General features: G+C 38.9%; 1 protein-coding gene across 9 annotated transcripts; it reads left to right on the top strand.

Annotated features, from left to right (window-relative positions):
- Positions 1-147: 147 nt before the first annotated feature.
- Positions 148-19912, top strand: SRSF11 (serine and arginine rich splicing factor 11). Of its 9 annotated transcripts, none has more exons than XM_083621021.1 (13): positions 148-282; positions 3805-3938; positions 8131-8240; positions 9994-10086; positions 11954-11986; positions 12856-12905; positions 13859-13986; positions 15207-15288; positions 15746-15877; positions 16045-16134; positions 16944-17039; positions 18343-18481; positions 18599-19912. In XM_083621021.1, the coding sequence occupies exons 1-13, from the start codon at positions 155-157 to the stop codon at positions 18788-18790; spliced, it is 1407 nt and encodes a 468-aa protein (XP_083477147.1). In that variant the 5' UTR covers positions 148-154; the 3' UTR covers positions 18791-19912. The 9 variants fall into 9 exon arrangements, with proteins under 9 accessions (XP_083477147.1, XP_083477146.1, XP_083477149.1 ...); XM_083621020.1 differs by having other exon boundaries at positions 18596-19912; XM_083621023.1 differs by lacking the exon at positions 11954-11986.
- The last annotated feature ends 234 nt before the right edge of the window (positions 19913-20146 follow it).

The following is a 20146-nucleotide window of genomic DNA, read 5'->3' as shown; positions in this document are numbered from 1 at the left end:
CGGTTAGTTGCGTGCGTGACGGGACTGCGATAGCTCGACGGGAAGCGCTGAGGGACACAAGGAGGAGGCCACCGTCCGGTTCTCCAGGGTCGTGGCGACCCCCTCTCCCCTCGATGTGTTTGTAGTGACGGGGGCAGGAGGAGGAGGTAGCGCGATGGCTTCAAGCAGCGGCACCGACGTGATCCAGGTCACCAACGTCTCCCCGAGCGCCAGCTCCGAACAGATGCGGACTCTCTTCGGCTTCCTGGGCAAGATCGAGGAGTTGCGCCTCTTCCCTCCCGAGTGAGTCCCGCGCGGACGCCCCTCAGGGGCCGCTTATGGCCGCCGCAGTCGCGCCTCATACAGGCCTAGGCCTCAGGGTGGCCTAGTGAAGGCCGCGGAGCCTCGCGCTCGGCTGCTTCCGAGCGCGGCGCGCCTACCAGGCCCAAATTGGTGGGGGCGACGACGGAGGAGGAGGAGCAGCTGGGCGCGAGGTTGCGAAGGCCGCCATTCTCAAAGCCATGGTCTCGCCTCACCATCTTGCGCTGGCGGAACTACAGTTGTTCCCCCTCGCCATTACACTTCTCTTCAGGGGGCGAAAGCGACGCCATTAGTCGCTTCGCGTTCTTTTCCCCAGCCGCCTCTTTGAGACGTAATTTAAAACGACAAAAGCCGGGTTTGAAGCAGGTAGAAGGGGGTATCGTGGCGAGTACTTCGCCGTGGACCTGCAAGGGTTTCTTAACTCCCAAGTTGTTTAAAAGGAAAGGAACAATGGAGTGACTTCTGCCACCACAAGTTAAGATAGCGAAATGTAGAAAAGTTAATCCATAGTGGACTTTGCTGTGTGTAAGGACCGTGCGCTCAACTTCGTTCAGTTCGCATCTGTTTAGGATGTGCTCAAAGAGGGTTGCCCCCACCCCGTTTGTAATTGTGCCCAAGCTCCGTGTTTTTGGTTTTTTTCCTAAGCCTAGTGACTGAAAATGCTGAAATCAGCCCAATCTTTCAGCTGAGCGTAATTTATGGAGACAGTAACACATTGAATGATTTATTAAATACACGTGCCGCTCTTCCAGAGGAGCCCAAATTTATATTTTCACCAACAAGTGTTCACAATATGTTATATGAACTGTACTGTGAACACCCCTTGAACTTGATACGGGTATTTATTGTATAAAAGGCGCCTTTATTTACACTTCTGGCGAGTGATTTCCCTTACTGGCAATATTTCACTGATGATTTTTGTTACCTGGTTTAGCATGACCGTATAGTACAAGTTGCAACGTTACATATACACACTAGCAAGAGGTTTGTGTGACTCCAGTCCCAAATTATGCTATTTACAAACCATTTGTTGTTGTTTAGTCGTTTAGTCGTGTCCAACTCTTCGAGACCCCATGGACCAGAGCACGCCAGGCACTCCTGTCTTCTCTACAAACCATACAGTTTAATTTTTAAAGTTAACGTGCACTGATAATGCCGAAAAGCAGTAATCTATACTGTCTGCAAATTTTTCAAAAAATAAGGTTATGTTGGTTCTTCTGGTTTGTAAATGAAACCTGGGAGCAGGAGAACATTGGTAAGGCCTCCCCCCTCTAGCGCCTCCATATTATTGCTTTTAGAGTTCTCCAGGAGTTTGAGGGCAAAGATCTGAAGTGGGGAACCTCCTCAATAAGTGCCCTGCAATGTGCAGTCCTGATTAAAATCCCAAGTACTTTATACACTTTGGTTTTGCAAATGTTAGTCATGTGGAAGTTTAGTTTTAAAAAATACAGTAGACAATGCAAGATTGACTTCAGCCAACCTTCCTTGCTCTAGAGCTCTATTATTTGTCTGATAGAGTGTAAAAACCATGTGTAAATCATATTTATACCTGCTGTGACTAAACAAGGTCTGTTGTCACCACCTGCCACACTTCATTTCTGTGAGCCACATCTGTACATAATGTTAAGTAAATATTAATTCTCAGCCTCATCAGTTAGTGTTTTCTGTGGATTAAACTAAGGCTGCAATCCTATATACTCACTTACCTGAGAGCATGTCCTAGTGAACTCAGTAGGACTTACTTTAAGTAGATATTAAATGATTATTTTGTAAGACTGGAATATACGTACACTTGTGAGGGAGTATATTTTAGAAATAGGCAGTAGAATGTGTTTTTCTGGAAAATGTAATAATACTATAAATTGATTGAGATCTTGATTTGACATGTTTGAGTTACAGTTAGTAAATACAACTTTTTAAAAGTATGGATTGTTTCCAAGGCTGCATCAGTTGGGTATCCCCCAACCCTGGAGGGGTGATTAGATTCTGTTGCATGCATGGAAGTCCCTTGCTTCAGCAGAGCTAAGGTGTTGGATCTGGCACTAGGTCATATTAATCTTACATGCTGAAATACTCTGTTAGGGAAACATTAAGCAAAATGCAATTATGCTGCAATCCTAAGCACACTTATCAGGGAGTAAGCACCGTTAGCTAGAATGGAATTTACTTCAAAATAAGTAAGTACAAGTTCAAACACATTCAAAATTTTACTTGGAGATTGTTTTTATTGGATTCAATTACTCATAAATGTTTTAGGATAGGTCTTGGGAACTCAATAGCATGTACTTCACTTGTTTAAATGTTAAGGAAAGTAATATAGGTTTCACACTTCTCAATATTTAGGACAACAGTATGTTCCATTGAAAATAAGTGTATCTATGAATTTAAAACTATGAGTGGTATATAATGATATAATTATTTGTTTATTTAAAACACTACTATACCACCCTTCATCAATAATACTGGGGTATTTTAACAGGATAATACTGTTCCAATAAGAGCAATACAATAAAATACATTACAGTCCACAGTGGACCAGCCAGATCATTCCCAGGCTCCATATTAACAGCCCACAAATAGGCATTGAGTGAAGAGTGAAGAGGTAGGTCTCTAGACAACATTGAAAGCCCATCAGAATTAATGCTTGTTTTATTTTGGGGGGTGGGGAGGCACATACTTAGAAGCTGGGCACAATGATGGAAAAAGCCTTCTTGATAGTCACAAGATGCAGTTCAGCAGACTACAACACGAGTGGGAGGGCTTTATAAAAGTGCTTAGCACTCAGACAAGTCTATGATATCCAACTCCAAAGCTGTTTATATTGAATGTGCTTCTTGTGGATAGTAACCTAGACAAAGTTCATTAAAACTTTAAAATTGCCCAGTTTAACTGATACTAGGTCCATTATTTTACTAATTGATTTCAGGAAGCAGAAGGTGTTTTGTTAGAAGTGAAGAAATGTTCTGCTACGTTTCATCCGGGATAAACCTTCTAGCAACCTCTGTGGGTTGAAAAATATGTTTGTTCCAAATTAGCCCAGACTAGGTGCATGACAGAATCCCGTGTCAGTCACCTATTCCTGCTTTTGAAATCTTATCTGCAACTAATTTTAGATGGTGAAGGGAAATTGAAATGATGAATTTTCTACCTTTACCACTAGATGTCTCTTCCTCCAGAGATAAAGGTATTGTGCTGCTGCCCAAATGATGCCCTAGTATGGTATACACATCTATTGTGCAGCTGTGTATGACCTTATTTTGTAATAGCGTCTCTTGATTATTATTTTTTTGCATGTAGTGACAGCCAGCAAACCACAATGGTAGTAGAGAAGGCTAATACCCATCAGATCTCTTGCCTCTTGCGGCTGCTTCATTTAATGGCAATGTAGTATAATATGAAAATAAAATGCCATTACAACTCACTTTCAGTTTCATCTTTAGTCAAGTAATTCACTGATTTTGTTGGTCTTGCATTTAATATTCTTCCAATTTTTTTCCTTTCTAGTGACTCCCCTTTGCCTGTTTCTTCCCGTGTGTGTTTTGTAAAGTTCCAAGAACCTGACTCCGCAGTTGTGGCTCAGCATCTGACAAATACTGTATTCGTTGACAGAGCGTTGATAGTCGTACCATATGCAGAAGGTTTGTGAATTGTTTAATGATCTATGAAGCCATAGAATAATGGTACTAAATCCTGATGTAGCTTAATAGCATGAAGTTTAGCACGTAAAACATTGAAGCTATTTACCTATTTAAAACCCTTGGTATACTGACACTGCTTGCTTTTATCCAAAAGTGAAACAATTAATTATTCAAGCAAAAGCTGGAACTTGCCTGTCAGTCTTTTTGCAAAGGCATTTAGAATATTGATATGTTTAAGCAGCATTATTTGAATTTTTGTTTCATCAGGCCCCTTCAAGATAAGCAGACTTTTAAAACTGATACATTTAAACAAGATAACTTGCATTAAGTAACTTGGCATGTGTTGTCGTATGATTCATTCTCATAGAGAGTGAGTGGAAATGTGCTGCCAGTTACAAGGCAAAGTTCTGTTTACCGTAGTTGACGATAATAATAAAAAAAATACCCTCAGTACAAATTCTGGTACACCAAGGGTTTGATCTCAATTAGACAGAAAATATATCCAAAGGTGCTAAATGAGCACTGGGTGTTAGATCTTATTCCGCGTTTTCTTGTTCAGCCTTGCTATATTTAGAATTTCACTAAATAATAAACTCTTCTCTCTGTTATTTGTGTGTGTGATTTTTGTAGTGGAGAAGGCAAATGCAAAGGCCCTTCCAGATGACTGAAACAGTGGGGTCCTCTGCAGCTACAGGGGATTCTAGACATTAACTAAAGGCCAGCAAGCACTCAAGTCCCCAAGTGTTTTCCTGGTGTAATCACTTGTTAACAACATTTTTTTCTCTTCTTTTTCTTACATTTTTAGGGTGTTACAGTAATTTGAAAACAATGAGCAGGGTTTGGGAACATAATTCAATAATTCAGTACCAAGAAGACTGCTCTTCTAACGAGTTCTATTAAACTTCTGTAGATTTCATCACAACTATTTCAAAGGCACCATTAATTGATAAACTAGTTAAATCGCTTGATTACAGTAAAATATGTGTAGTCTTGCACTTAATTCCTGCACTCACAGGCAGCTGGATCTCATGGAGGTCAGTGGGATTTAAGGAGCCTAACTATGCAAGATTGTAGTGCAAGTCTTACCATTACCTGTTTTTATAAAAATATGTTTACACATTAACAGGGCAGAGGAATATGCAGTGTGCAGACCTGGCAAAGACCTAGTTGTAGGATATTCCTCACTGAAGCTATAAGTAGTGTAAACAACTTTTAATCCTGATCAGTTTTAAATTTCAGAGTAGAATATTTTTAGAATGTAATTGCTTCTGCTTTAGTTTGGACAAAATAACAATTGAGATATAATTGTTCTTGCATGAACATCTACATATCAGGGCCAAACTAGATATGACAGTCTTTGCGTTTAAACATAGACTTTCCCCAGTCACATAGAAAGAGCAGTCTGGAAGTTGATCTAGAACAGTTAAAGAACTGAAGTGCACAGAATCCTTCCTGTGCCTGCAGCTTAACTTCCTTGCAATCTGTCCCTCTGTGTTTTTATCCTTATCTGAGCTCTGATGCTGAAAATATGCTCAATGTTTGCAGAAAGGGGCTGTGGGGAGGTAAGAGCAGGTTGGGGTAGGTTTCAGGGGCTCTCGCAGTTTTGCTTTTATTATTAAAAATGGACCCTGACACCCTTTTTATGTGATTGGGGGAGGACTGCTGCACTCATATCTAGTTTGGCTCTAATAGCAGCAGTCCTGCCCTGTCAATTTCGTTAAGACCTAATTTGGCTCCTACAAAATCACCATGTTTTAAGCGTTTAGTATTTTTATCTTTGAAAATACAATGTTCATTGTGCTAGAAAGATAAATCTGGCACTAAGAAATCAGCCAAATATATCACTTGAGAATCTCCTGAAATTTGTTTAATGCAACTTAAGTAGCTATTATTGTCAGGGCCTCAATTTGGTGGTGTAGGATATGTGTACAGCTGTGTAGTTTGTGCGAGAACTATAATTGTGGACACAGTACTGTATAAGAATACTAGGGTTTTTTCTGTGAACTTGAACTACTTTGTTCTTGCAATTCTTCCATGTCTATGGAATCAAACAAACTACTCATCAGTGGTTCATATTGCAAGAACCCCATTTCTGCTAGGTACTTAAGCATCATTCAGTGAAGTATTTCAAATTGAGTGGGATTGTTCATATGCATTGAACCACATGCTTAAGTACTCTGCTGAATTTAGATCTTGATTTTTAACTAGTGGTGATGGGTTTAACATTACCTAACTGGAAGTATTAAAATACTGCACTGTGCTAATCACAGCTCCCTGTATCACTTACATTCCTGTTCTTTGTGTGTTCATATATCTTGGTGTTGGCTATTGCTTTGTGTTCTAGACTTACACAAAGTTCACGGTAAGGCATAGTACTATAAACTTCACTATGAAATTCAAGGATTTGGAAGGAACTCAGGTATTAACAGTGCCTTTGGGTGGGGTTGTCTAGGTTCTTTGGTTAATGTTTGTTTATTTTGTCTGTTTCTTTTTCTTCATTTCTACACATTCATGCAGTATTTCATGGTTCTAACAAAGCAGCAGTAAAAAACACTTGACGCATGAAAATTAACTGGTGAGGGGCCTCATTGCTTTTTTAAATTTGTAGTTTTATTTCTGAATAACTTTTTTCCTAAAAATGAGAGGATCAGATGCATGACTACTTAATGGATGCAGATCTTCTATGAGGTGTCTCAGGATAAGAGGATTTTTAGTTAGATGCCAGAAATGTTATAGTTGCACTATTTGTGTGTAAACATAAATAATATCCTCTGAGACATAATTTTGCATGCAAAATTATCCCATAATCTCTATAGATAATGTTTATATTGATGCATTAATGCCCTGTATCTAAATGACCTTCCCCCCTTTTCCCACCATAACTTTTGGTATTGAAATTATGACAGCTCAGTGACAGAAGAAAGATAACAGTGCTGTGTATTATACATTTGTTTATATTATCGGCACTTCTCAGTATAGGTGGAAGGAACCATTACCTTTATTTAACAGTGGTTTTTCTTTTTTGTTGTTGTGTTTTACAGTTCTTTTCCCTGGTTCAGCCTGAACTATATACCAGGCCCTGCTGAAAATACCACCCAACAGTTTTCTTCTGCAGCTTATCCAGTTTCTCTTAAGTGCCCTGTACATATTGTATGTTTTATGATGAGATGCAGTCTTTTTAATATGTATTTCAGAAACGCTACTGGTATTTGCAAATATATAGTACAGTTGTCTTATTGAACTCTCATATTGGGGGCTTGGGCACATTAACAGATTAAGCCATACGTATAGGGCTTTTGCTGTTGGATAAAATTACAACGATGAACATTACTCTTTGTCCCACATTGGACCTCTTTAGTAAGGTTATTCTCTATTCAGGTTAGGCCGTAAAACTAGTCCCTTGCAGCTACAAGGCTGCAGAGCAGAAATTTCTTCTGAAATGGCAATATGCAGCAGCATTCTTGGTATAGTAAGCATGACAAACAGTGGAGCATGTACTTTACTGCACAGGTAAGGAATGTGCCACATTTTAGGCATTTACATAAACACATACACAGGGACACATATGCAGAACCTTTATTTGAAGCTCTGTGGAGACCTTCATATCCATGTGACATGTCAGCAAAAGCCCTACATTTTTTCTTACCTTCGCTTAAGATTTACAAAATTGTATGGTAGGTGTAAAAGAAATCATAGTGAACTGTACCATATTATTAACCCCTAAATCAAACTTTTTTTGTCTTGTGTATCTTGATTTTTCTGTGTGCTTTATAGTGAAGCAGCCGACACGAGTCGTTGTTCATAAAACAGCTTTTGAAAGTTGAGAGCACACCCCTGGAGAACCGACTGTGCTTGCTTACGTTTGGTTCATGACTTAAAAATCGAGTACAGGTGATGAAATCTTGGCAGTGTTAACAAACAAGTAGTGTGTATTGTGCTATTTTTTTATTCTAGAACTTAACCTTTTGTAGAGAAAAAGGAACAGTCAAATTTTCACACATTGAAGTTTCATTCTGGCATACAAATTAATGATAAATTATTAAGAGATCAAACATTGTATTATAGCCAACATAAGTACTTGCAGCAAACTCAGGTGGTGTTTCAGGGAGACATTTTCTGGGTGTATTTGTGTGTGTGGTTTTTTAAAAAATCAGTGATGAGTGTCTTCTAATGCAAAGCTGTCTCTCTGCAGGAGTTATTCCTGATGAGACTAAGGCTTTGTCTCTCCTGGCACCAGCTAACGCTGTGGCAGGTCTTCTGCCGGGGGGTGGACTCCTGCCTACACCCAACCCACTTTCTCAGGTAAGTATACATCTTACAAGATGTATACTAGAATGTACAACTGTATATATCTGTATTTTCTGAGATAACACCCATTGCACCAAAACAATTAGAAAAAATGTAGAACAGGATTGTGGCAGGTAAGAATCCAGATAGCCATGCCTCTCGCTTTAAAGAACTCTCTGGTTTGAAACTTGATTCATGGTTATGCTTTGAAAGATGTCCCATTTATTCATTAAAATATAAAGTGGGAAGACATGCCAGGGGTGGGGAGACTAGCAGTTTTTATAGTTGCAGAAGACTTGTGCAGTCTTCTGGGGTGTCCCCACTTCCAGTATAACAGTGCTGCTTCATGAGCAGTTAGTTGAGAGGATTAGCTGGCTGCGTAACAAGGTTGAAGAAAGACAGTTTTCAGGCAGGCAACAAGAACTGTCACACTAACACACAGTGTGATACTGGTAATGATACTCTTATTTCCCACACAGCCTCCACAATACTTTCCCTGGACTAGGACTGTACTGTGGAGCCTGAAGTTAATGAAAAAAGCTCTCTAGCTTCAGAAGTCCCAGAAAAGGAGTATTCTAAAAGCTAACTGTAGAGATTTTCATCAAAGCTATACAGAAGAAATCTCTGCTGTAGGTTTCAGAAAACTGCTTTCTTGGGGCTTCCAAAGGTCAATCTAGTCCTGCCCATGTTTTCTTGGATAAAACCCCTAAAATAGGTCTGTAGTCAATAAGTTTAGCAGCGCTAGATCCTGTCCATAATGGGATCTTGTTAAAAGTGTACAAGTAGTTTTAGTAGCAAGGCCGGCATTGAGCATAGGCTTGACCCTGTGCCATATGGTAGTACGTCTGTTGCAGGCTAGAATGCCACAGAACCCAGCAACTTAACCACTGCTGCCTCTTAAACTTATTTTAAACTTGTTAGCATGCTGTTGGTTAGACATCCATGAACTAGGACTGTCACCTGATTAAGTGATTAAACTTACTTTAATTGTACAAGTTGCTGTTAGCTAATCAATTGATTAAATCTGCACCTGCATCGATCAGTAGTTCTTAAGAAGCAGAGCATGTTTTATGGATCAGGTTACTTGGAAGTAAGTCCCAATGATACAGACAATTAGTCTTCTTGGAAGTGCACATTGTGACACCTTGCCTTTGTGGCAGGGTGGTTTACTCGTCCTCTTTCCTTTCAAAGACAACAATTTCAACAGGTGAGGTGAAGACTAGAAATTGCACCAGTGCACAAGAGTTATGAGTTGCATGCATGCATCTTTCCTTCTATCACCTGCTGATTGGAGAGGAGGGAAATGTCAGAACATTAATTTCTAAAGTTAATCAGGGACTTAACTAATTTGAAAATCTTAACTCAATTAATTAGGTTAATTAATCAAACTTTGCATTCCTAACTAGGACACACATGCTAGATAACAGGGAGTGATAGTATATATGCTTTGCAGAAAGCTTAGATTCAATCCCCAGAATCACTATTCAGGTAGCAGATAACAGGAAATACTTTTTCATATGCTGGAGAGCTGCTATGATTTAGCGTAGAAAATGCTAGGTTAGAATTATAGTAGTCTTACCCCTGTGTAAGTCAGCTTCCTATGTCGCTTCATATTAATGTGCTGCAAGTCATTTTACAGCAGTACTTGAACGTTATGCAGAACAGTTCAAAACTATTCCTTGCCTTGTGCAGATGGTGGAAGCTGTTTTCTTGATTGTACATTCTGGTATAATATGATGTCTACTTCTGTTGATTCTCTTTATTATAGATTGGTGCTGTTCCCTTGGCTGCTTTAGGAGCTCCAACTCTTGACCCGGCCCTGGCTGCTCTAGGGCTTCCTGGAGCAAATTTAAACTCGCAGGTATATTGCTTGTGTTACAGTCACATACACTTACGTTTATTTTTAATTTGTGAATTTAACGGGGGGGGGGGAGGAAAAAAAAATAAAAAATTATAAGCATAATTTTTTGAAAACGAAAAATATTATTAATGTATACCACCATCAGTGCACCTTAAGGGTACAGTAGCCATCAGTGCAGCCATCTTGTGTCAATAATCCAAATAGGTACCCACACGAAATTGGTGTCTGTAAGACATATGTTCAGATATAGCCAGGGCAGCGAGGTCCTCAGACCATTACATGCAGATAGCAGGTGTTTATCCTTTAAGGCTTGCAGTATAAGTCTTTCAGCAACTAAGGGCTCGCAGTATCCATTTTTTGGTTGTGCCTTTAATTTCTGTACTGTGGGAATATAATTTCAAAGTACATGAGCACCTGCAAATATAAAGTATTTTTGCCACTACAAAATTGATATGGACAGCAACTTCAGACCACTGGAGAAGTTCATACCATACAGTGGTGTCCCGCAAGACGAATGCCTCGCAAAACGAAAAACGCGCAAGACGAAAGGGTTTTTCGGTTTTTGCGTTGCTTCGCTAGACGATTTTCCCTATGGGCCTGCTTCGCAAGATGAAACGTCTTGCGAGTTTGTTTCCTTTGTTCCTTTGTTTCCTTGTTTTCTTAAAGCCGCTAAGCCGTTAATAGCTGCTAAGCCGCTAATAGCTGTGCTTCGCAAGACGAAAAAACCGCAAGACGAAGAGACTCGCGGAACGGATTGATTTCGTCTTGCGAGGCACCACTGTATGTCTCAATGAGGTATTTTCAGCATTACACCTCCATCCAGTATTATCTGTAATAGACAGTGCCTTCCTTTACAGATGTTGTAGAGTGCAGCATACCTGGAATATTAATTTTTGCTGTATCAATCTAAATTTCAAATCTAAAGAAACATTTCATATTGATTTTGAAGCATTTTTTATTTGTTTAGGCTCTACTATATACTGCTTTGGACACTATTTACTGCTTTGATCTAGAATTTAATGAAACTGATACTTAACCAAGAACATTCAGCAATGAGTTAAACATGATTTTACATCAAGCTTTACACCTCCAGTATAAAAATTACAATAATTAGTCTTTCTATTATTTCTATAGATTTGTAGCTATCTCCCCAAGCCCCATTTGTTTAGAGACTCCATGGAATTTACATTTGTTTAATCCTGCAGGGTTCAAACTCTGCTTTTTAACATCATGAAAATGCAAGATTTGAGATCCAGTGTCATTGATACCCAACACTATTCCTCCATTTCATATAATACAGATGAAGCAGTTGATTTGTTAAATCTTTATCTCAGCCCAGTAATGGATCAGGGCCTATAAAGCTAAATCCGGACAAAACATTTGGTGAAACTTTGGTCTTTATCATTACTCATGTTCATATGACCCATTTGATATATAAAACACAGGGTAGCACTACCCACTGGCAGAGTTTCTTGTATATATTTTATTTTGCTTTAAAAGTTTTATTTGATGGAGATTTTCTTAAATAAATGAAATGGATTGTGTGTTTAAAATCGTACGGTCATACCTCAGGTTACAAACACTGCGGGTTGCGCGTTTTCAGGTTGCAGACTGCGCCAAACCCGGAAGTACCGGAACAGGTTACTTCTGGGTTTCAACGCATGTGCAGAAGTGCCGAATTGTGTCACATGCGTGTGCAGATGCAGCGCTGCGGGTTGTGAACGTGCCTCCCGCACGGATTGCGTTCACAACCCGAGGTATGACTGTATTCATGTGGCCTGTCCTCAAAGCCAAAGTTTTGCAAGAGTTAGTTATTGTTACTTCATCAGCATATTCTGTATTATGAACTCTTACTCATTCTCTTTAGGGGTTCTCTCTACTCAAACAGGGCATCACGCAGGCAAGCTCTATATTTATATCTATGGTCAATTGACCCCCACTCTCCTATTTCCTAGTGTGGCTAGATTTGATTAGATTTGCTTACCTTTAAAAATTTTGCAGATGAAAATTGCTGGAATCTTTAGAGTCGCATACCTATCTATTATAAAGGTTATGTAGAAAACTTGTAATCCGGAGCAAAATTTCTAAAGTGTGAGTCTCAGTAAACTCAGTGCAACTGATTTCACACTAAACAGATTAGGATTATGTTGCACTGGCTAACTTTAAAAGCCCATAGCTATCCACCTTGGAGACTAGCTATATAAGAACTTTTGACCCGTAGTCAAGCTTAATATATAATGTAGCTTGTAAAATAAAACTATAGGCACAATTGAGAATTAAATGTGCATTGCAACTTTAAAATCTAACATTACTGACAAGAACCACATCTGTCAATTAGATTAAAGTACCATTAATGTTTAGAAAACAATTGCTACAAACATAGCAAAAGTTTAGCTTTGCTCTTTTCACTCAACAGCTTAACTGTTAAACCCTTGGCATTTTAAACAAACAGTAAAATAAAGACCAGTTCTTCAGCAAACTGGACGCTCTCAATCAATGCAGTTGAGAATTAAGTGCTGACATTAACCACTACAGGTCAGAAAGAAAATTGCTGTTCTATGCCTGGAACACTGTGACCCTATCAGAGAACATTAGGTGACTACTTCCATGAGACACAGATTTTTTTTTTGCATATTCGCTTCTTTAATCTGCAAATGTCTGCTCATTTGGGTTAGATTTAGGGGCTGTTTGGATATTCTTTCCTTCCCTTCTGCAAATTTTCGACTTCTTTCAATGTTAAAAGCAATTTTTGATTAATTTTCTTTACAGTCTCTTGCAGCAGATCAACTACTAAAGCTTATGAGCACAGTGGATCCAAAGTAAGTTTCAATTTTGATGTTTAAACTGTATCATATTATAAAATAAATTTATAGGACACTTCATATGCTTAAAGCCATTGAAGCAGTGTAAAAGATAAAAAGAGAGTAAAACACACCTGGAGAATGGCAGTGCATGCACATCATGATAAACCATAGTTAATGGTTTACTGTGTACATATGATTTTCCCTCTGCTTCTCCCACAGTCTGAGTGGGAGCAGCAAACCATAATCCCTGGTTTAGCATTACATCCAAATAAAGGATCATGGTTTATTTGGGTGAAGCAAACCATGATTCTCAGTTCAGATGTAGCGCTAAGCCAGGGATCATGCTTTGCTGTTCCATTCACACTACAGGAGAGAGGAGCAAATTGGGAGCTGTCTTGGCATTCATGATAAACCATTAACTATGGGGCAGTGTGATCCATGCTCACAGGAAACGGAGGTCAGTTTGTAGAGAGCCTCTAGAGTATTTTTATTGTGGAAACCAACATCTTTTATTACAGAGGAAGCAACATTTTTTAAGGCCTATTACGTTGCCAGTTCTTAACTTGTCTTTTTGCTTTTAATGGTTATATTGAAGTTTTGATTTTGTATTTTTGGTCACTTGAGTTGAATATACGTACTAGCTACCTATTCATCCAGATTTGGATAAACAGAGATGGGGAGCAGGACCCACTCTATTGGTTTTACTAAGATGCTTCTCTTCCTTTGGTTTTTTTGTCTCCCGCCACGATTTTAATCCCAACTGCATACAAACTTTGAAACTTTTAGAATTAGTGTCCATGTTTGATTGAGCCATCAATCAAATGTTTTCTTACCATCACTTTTTCCTTTTGTGTTGTGTCGTGTTATGAGCCTATGGGTGGGGACTCCTGTTTTATTAATCATCTGTCAGTTCCTTTGTTACCATTTTCAATGTAAATGGGAGTAAATGATATATTTTTGGTTTCTAGGCTGAACCATGTAGCTGCAGGTCTCGTTTCACCAAGTCTGAAAACAGATACCTCCAGTAAAGAAATAGAAGAAGCCATGAAACGAGTACGAGAAGCACAATCCCTGATTTCTGCTGCTATAGAGCCAGGTAAACTGATCTTGACTGTCTTTCTTGCATTACAAAAACTACTTGTTGTTAGAATGCCAATGACATCAAATTCTGCAGGATGGTAAAAATGGGGGCATGGGATTGAGAAGAGCTCCAAGAGATCTATCCAATGTCAATGAATGGGCAATGAATTGTTAAATGCTGTTCAGTGGAAGAAAGTATAAAGTGAGGCGAATTGGTGCTATCTTTGTCCATATGCTGATAGGTTCTGAACTGGCAATGGCTGACCTGAAAAGATATTATGTAGTTGTTGTGAGTAGCTCCATGAAAAAGATCAACTCAGCATGCAACAGTTGTGAAAGGCAAATTTTGTGTTACGAATAGTTTAGAAAAAGAGACCATAATGATTTCATACACCTGTGGTGTCACCACACTTGGAAGACTGTGCAGCCCTAGTCTCAAAAAAGGATATCATAGAGCAGAAAAACATGATGCCCATCAAAATGGGCAGTTCTTCTACAAAGAAATATGATGTATGGAGCTATCTGGTTTAGCAAAAACGACGAATAAGGAAGAATGTGATAGAGGTGTATAACATTTATGCATGAAGTAGAGTTTTTTTCATTGTGGGGTCATCCAGCAAAACTCAATGCTGGGTGATTCAGGACTGACAAAAGGCGGTACTTCACACATGGTGATGGCTAGCTACTAACTTAGAGGGCTTAAAAGGGCAAATAAATTCATGGAGGATAAGGATATCAGTGGCTACTTGTCATGATGGATGTATGCTACTTCCTAGATCGGCAGCAGTATGCTCCTGAAAATACCACTTGCTAAGTAACACCACCAGGAAGCCTTTTGTTCACATGCCCTGCTTATGGGCCCCTCATAGGAAGCAAATAGACTTCTGCAGATGATCGGATCCTGTGCTAAATAAACCTTTGATGTGATCCAGCAGGGCAGCTCTTAAGATCTCAGCGTTGAACAAAACTTTGGCCTGCTCGTAGATTTTAGGCACTTTGGCTTTTAAATTTTTTTTTGAAAGTTCCTCATCCCTTAATGAATGTAAACTTGCAATTTCATAGAATGGTTGTGTTAAAGAATTCAGATGTAGGAATTGATGGTTTTTCTCTCTTGAGTAAAAAAAAAACCTCATTCACTTTCAGCTTTTTGTACAGAGTGCCCCCTAAGATGGGCAGCCAAACATAGATGTCATATGATAATGAAAGGATTCCAACTTTTTAATATTTTAATTCCAGATAAAAAAGATGACAAGAGAAGGCATTCAAGATCCAGATCACGTTCAAGAAGGAGGAGAACTCCATCTTCTTCTAGACACAGGTAAAATTTAGTGAGGTGGGATCATTGACAGTCCAAAATCAAAGTGCTTTAGGATATTTCTCTTGTTATGCTCCTTTATAAATATATGACAATAGAAAAGAGTTTTGTGTATCTAGGATTTGAAAGTGAGTAAAAGGGCAAACTTTTACCAGGTTATGGGTGAAATTACATTGCACAGAACATGTTCTCAAACCCTGATTATATCCTTGATTCAACATATTAAGCTGCATTTCTTGAATATTAAAACTAACAATTTAGCATGGTTGGTGCTGGAAAGAGTTGCATCAAAAGATGGCCACAATTATTGTGAAGGTAACTTTTCTAACTTTTAAGGTAACTTTTAAGGTCAACTTCATTGAGATAAATTGAGAAGTTGGTTATGGGACAACTCAATCACAGTAAGTAAAGTACAGTACAATACAGTAAGATGAATATTAAATATTGTTCTGTTCAATAGACGGTCAAGAAGCCGATCAAGGAGACGATCTCACTCAAAATCAAGAAGCAGGAGACGATCTAAAAGTCCTCGGCGACGGAGGTCGCATTCCAGAGAGCGTGTTCGAAGGTCTCGGAGCACATCCAAACCCAGGTAATCCCTAGAAACTTAGTACATCCTTCAATACGAAAAGTATCAGAATTACAATCTTGGCTATTAGAAAGTCAGAGTTATAGCTACAGGAGTTTGATAAATTCATCATGCAAGGACAGTGAGAGAGCTAATCTGCTTGTACCTTTTTTATCTAATTGGTTTTTTAGAGACAAAAAGAAAGAAGAGAAAGAGAAGAAACGGTCTAAAACTCCACCAAAGAGTTACAGCACAGCCAGACGATCCAGAAGCACAAGCAGGTGCCGTATAATCTATAAACTTGTATTTACTTTGCAAAAGTAATTGTGCATATCCTGCTGCATCAGACCAAAAGAGGGTTATATAATATCAAAGAAAAGCATTTTCTTTGAACTACAGGGCTTCACATAACAAAGATAATGTAAAACAAACTTAATGAGTTCATTTATGTAAGTTTTCACTGTTTTGAGAGCCAGCAGACCCATTTCATGCAGGCATCTTGCAGTCTGAACTGTAGGTAGGCAGGTTGCTCTTTCCTATACACATAGCCCCCTTTTACTTTCCATTTCTAAGGAGTAACAAAACCATAGGGTTGTATCTGACACTGTGTGAGCAGAAAGCAAGCTGATGTGAGAGATCTTTACCTTCCCTTCCTCACCCCATACCTTCTCCCTGAAAATCCTGTCCAAGGGTCAGCTGTCCCCCACACACCCAACCAAGAAAGGCGATAGTTATTCTTTAGTGACAAAAGCTCGCACTTACAGCAGCTCCTAAGCTGCACCAGAAGCATACAAACGCTTCTAGTGTTTACGTAGCTGGTATTAACTTCCCCATGTTTGTGCCCCAGTGGAGCAGTTGAAGCAACAGTGGGACCATGCGCCCTCCCCCCAGGCTTATGTATCCTCATTTGACGAAGTACACACACGCAACCTGAGACTTCTCTTGCACAGAAGTCGTTGCTGTACCTCCCTCTTCAAGACCCTCCTGGTTCTGTATAGACAACATGGGTATGATGGGAATGTTAAAGTGATACTAAAAAACAATGGAGATGTTTATTTGAAGGCATCTTGACTTCTCTTATTAATTATAGAGAAAGACGGCGCAGAAGAAGCAGAAGTGGATCTAGGTCACCTAAAAAGCCCAGGTCTCCCAAGAGAAAGCCGTCCAGGTCTCCTTCACCAAAAAGGTTTGTTTGTTTGTTTAACAAATCCATAAACTGTAGACTTCTGCTTTGGACACAGTGAGGACACAGTGAGAAGGCAGCTGTCTCATTGTTGCAAGGAAATCCTTGGAGCATGTTATTTTGTTAATAAGTGTACTTAGATTACCATGACTGTGGCCGTTTGAGCAAACAATGGTATATACTGGGATATGTTAAAAGGATTATAGCTTTTATTATGTTATTTTTATAAATGTTCTTTGCTATATAACATCATGTCAGAATTGGTGACCATATAAGTTGTAGAATTTCCTCTTTTTTATATCTGTACACATCTTGGTTTATTTAGTGTCTCCATTGTTGTCCTACTTTATGGTTAATTAGCGGCTAGTGCCTGATGCTGCCTGTGATTTTTTAGAAACAAAAAATACTGTGTTTTTGAAAGGAACAGTGTAGTTTGTGAGTTGGACCTATCGCACCCAAAATTGGGTGAAATAATTTCTTAGTCTACCATCTTGATTCAGAATGGCACCCAGAACCCTTGTGGTGATTCTGGTAATGGTAATTTGAGAGGTGGCCGAAGCTATGTCAAAATGGCCAAAGTCACACTAAAGTGATGTTTCAGTCCACCACCTTGATTCACAACGGTGCCAAGTAGCAACGAAGTCTGCTGTCCCGCCGAAGGAACCCTCATGCTAAGTTTGGTGATGATATTGCGAGAAGCAACCAAACCTGTGCCAAAAATTGAAGAAGTGACATTTCTCTCTGCTGACTTGATTTAAAATGTCAACCAGCATCTAAACATTTACAAAGATCACTATCCCCACTTTGTTTGGCAGTGATATCTCAAGAGGCAGCTGCACCTATAGAGAACAGATGGACAGACAAATCCCTTTCCAAAACATAAAATAGTTTAAAATTTTGGGCTGAGAAGGTATTTTAAAAACTAAAATCAGATTGATAGGAGGGCTTGTTACATTCATTTTAGTGCTTGTAGCCAATACGGTTGATATTTTTGTGTGAATAATTTGATATACTTCTAAGGAGAGTGGAATTGTTTGGATGGGTTTTAGTAAACTAGCTTTTATAGAATTATGGGCAAGAGTAAATTTCTTTAGCTTGAATCTGAATATTACCAACAGATCAGTCCAGCAAAAATCTCACCCCTCGGCAGAACCAGTTTTGGATTTACAGCTTGCCATAACCATACTTTTTGTTCAAATTTGGCTTCTGGCTACTTGAAGGGGGGCAGGGAGGAGAACTGAAATATTTCACTGATCCTACAAAATGCCTATATTTCTCAGTTTCTTGAATTATCTTACTGCCTTAGGCACAAAAAAGAGAAGAAAAAGGATAAAGACAAGGAGAGAACCAGGGATGAACGCGAGAGGTCAACAAGCAAGAAGAAAAAGAGTAAAGACAAAGAGAAGGATCGAGAGAGAAAGTCAGAGAGTGACAAGGATGTCAAAGTATGCTTTAAAAATCTGTTTTGTTTGTTTGTGCAATGCCCTACTTAATCCTAGAATCCCAAGAGCCTTTAAGCATGTCTTACATATTTTGCTTTGTTTTTTATCTTGGCAAAGCAGGTCACAAGGGATTATGATGAAGAAGAACAAGGCTATGATAGTGAAAAAGAGAAAAAGGAGGAGAAGGCAGCAGATTCTACTTCCCCAAAACATAGGGAGTCACCAGCCGAAAAAGGGAGCGGAGATACAACAAGGGAGTCCAAAGTCAATGGGGATGATCATCATGAAGAGGATATGGATATGAGTGACTGAATATTGCCTTGGCAGTGAAAACAGTTGCCGACATGCATCAGTGTCATTCCTGTGTGATTCCTTTATGCTGTACTTGTTTAACCTTTTAAGCTAGATGTACACAGCTGTAACTATAACTGGTTGTAAAGCTCCTGATATTAAATAATTACATCAAAAGCTTTAGAGAAAGTGATGTCTGGGTTTCCATTCTTGTTATTGGCCAAACTGAATTGAGTAGCCCAGCAGTTCTTATTAAACTTGGTGCTGCTTTTTTCATTTTTGAGCAAAAAGCTGCATGCATCTTTGGCAGGCATGGACTGTTTGTGTTGTATGATCTTTTTAGTAAACCAGCTCACCTACAATAGTGTTTCTAGAGTTTGATTCATTTGCGGTAATAGAGCAAAATAGGGAATGCACTGGCTGCATGTTAACTGTGGCAAGAACATCCTCATCTCCTACAACATGGTGGATCTACTAAGGGTCTTAAATGTAGACAAAGAAACTAACATTAGCTTCATCTGGAAACAAACGTTCTGATAGAGATAGATAACCTTTTTAGCCTTGTGGCTAAATCTTTTTGTTGTGGATTTGTTTGGCTTTGGCAAGGTTGAAATGCACTAGCCTTTTTTGATGCCCAATGTAAGGTGAACTTCGAGTCTAAATCCTTCTCAGGTGGTGTGTTTGATTTTTGACAACTTGGACTTCTTGAGATAGTAATGCAAAACTTCTGTAAGACAGGAGGGAGTGAACCTTGTGTAGTTAGTTCTTCATAACCTGCGTTTATTTCATTTTGTTTGTATGTGTAAAAACCCTGCAAAAAAGGATAGTGCATTTAAAAAAATTGAACTTCATGATAATTTTAAAACATGATGATTTTAAAACAAGTCTACTTGATAATGTACTTGATCGCAAGTTGTATAAACTAATAAATTTGTGTTACAGTCACTGAAGTAGTAACCTTTTGCACACAGTGATTTCCTGTTATTATGCAAAGTAGTTGGGCAACCTCTTTTAGTTCTGGACGTTTTTGGAGCATTTACTTTTGTGCTGGTAAAAACAAAAGTAGGCTACAGTCTGTGCCATGTTGATGTACAGTTTCTGAAATTGTTTTACAAGACTTTGATAATAAAACCCTTAAATATACACTTGTATTTGTACTACAGTGTACATGTATCTATTTATGCTATTGACTTGTATGGCATTACCTCACTTGTCTCCTATTCACGTTTCCACTTTGGAGCAGGCATAAACTGATGCATAACTCTGCTTCCAGGCATTTCCCACATTACTTTGGGAATGGGAGAACAAACAAAAAAAGTGTTACAGCAAGTCCTTAAAAGAAGAAATATACAATGTAGTCTAAAGCTTTCGTTATCA

Source organism: Podarcis filfolensis, assembly GCF_964270895.1.
Source record: "Podarcis filfolensis genome assembly, chromosome: 6".
NCBI classification, from domain to species: domain Eukaryota; kingdom Metazoa; phylum Chordata; class Lepidosauria; order Squamata; family Lacertidae; genus Podarcis; species Podarcis filfolensis.
This window is presented reverse-complemented; position numbering and strand designations above follow the sequence as displayed.

Coding starts and splice junctions, on each gene's coding strand:
- SRSF11 (XM_083621020.1), top strand. CDS start 155: ATGGCTTCAAGCAGCGGCACCGACGTGATCCAGGTCACCAACGTCTCC. Junction 15,289..15,745: donor CCATCTTCTTCTAGACACAG/GTAAAATTTAGT, acceptor TCTGTTCAATAG/ACGGTCAAGAAGCCGATCAA. Junction 15,878..16,044: donor CGGAGCACATCCAAACCCAG/GTAATCCCTAGA, acceptor TTGGTTTTTTAG/AGACAAAAAGAAAGAAGAGA.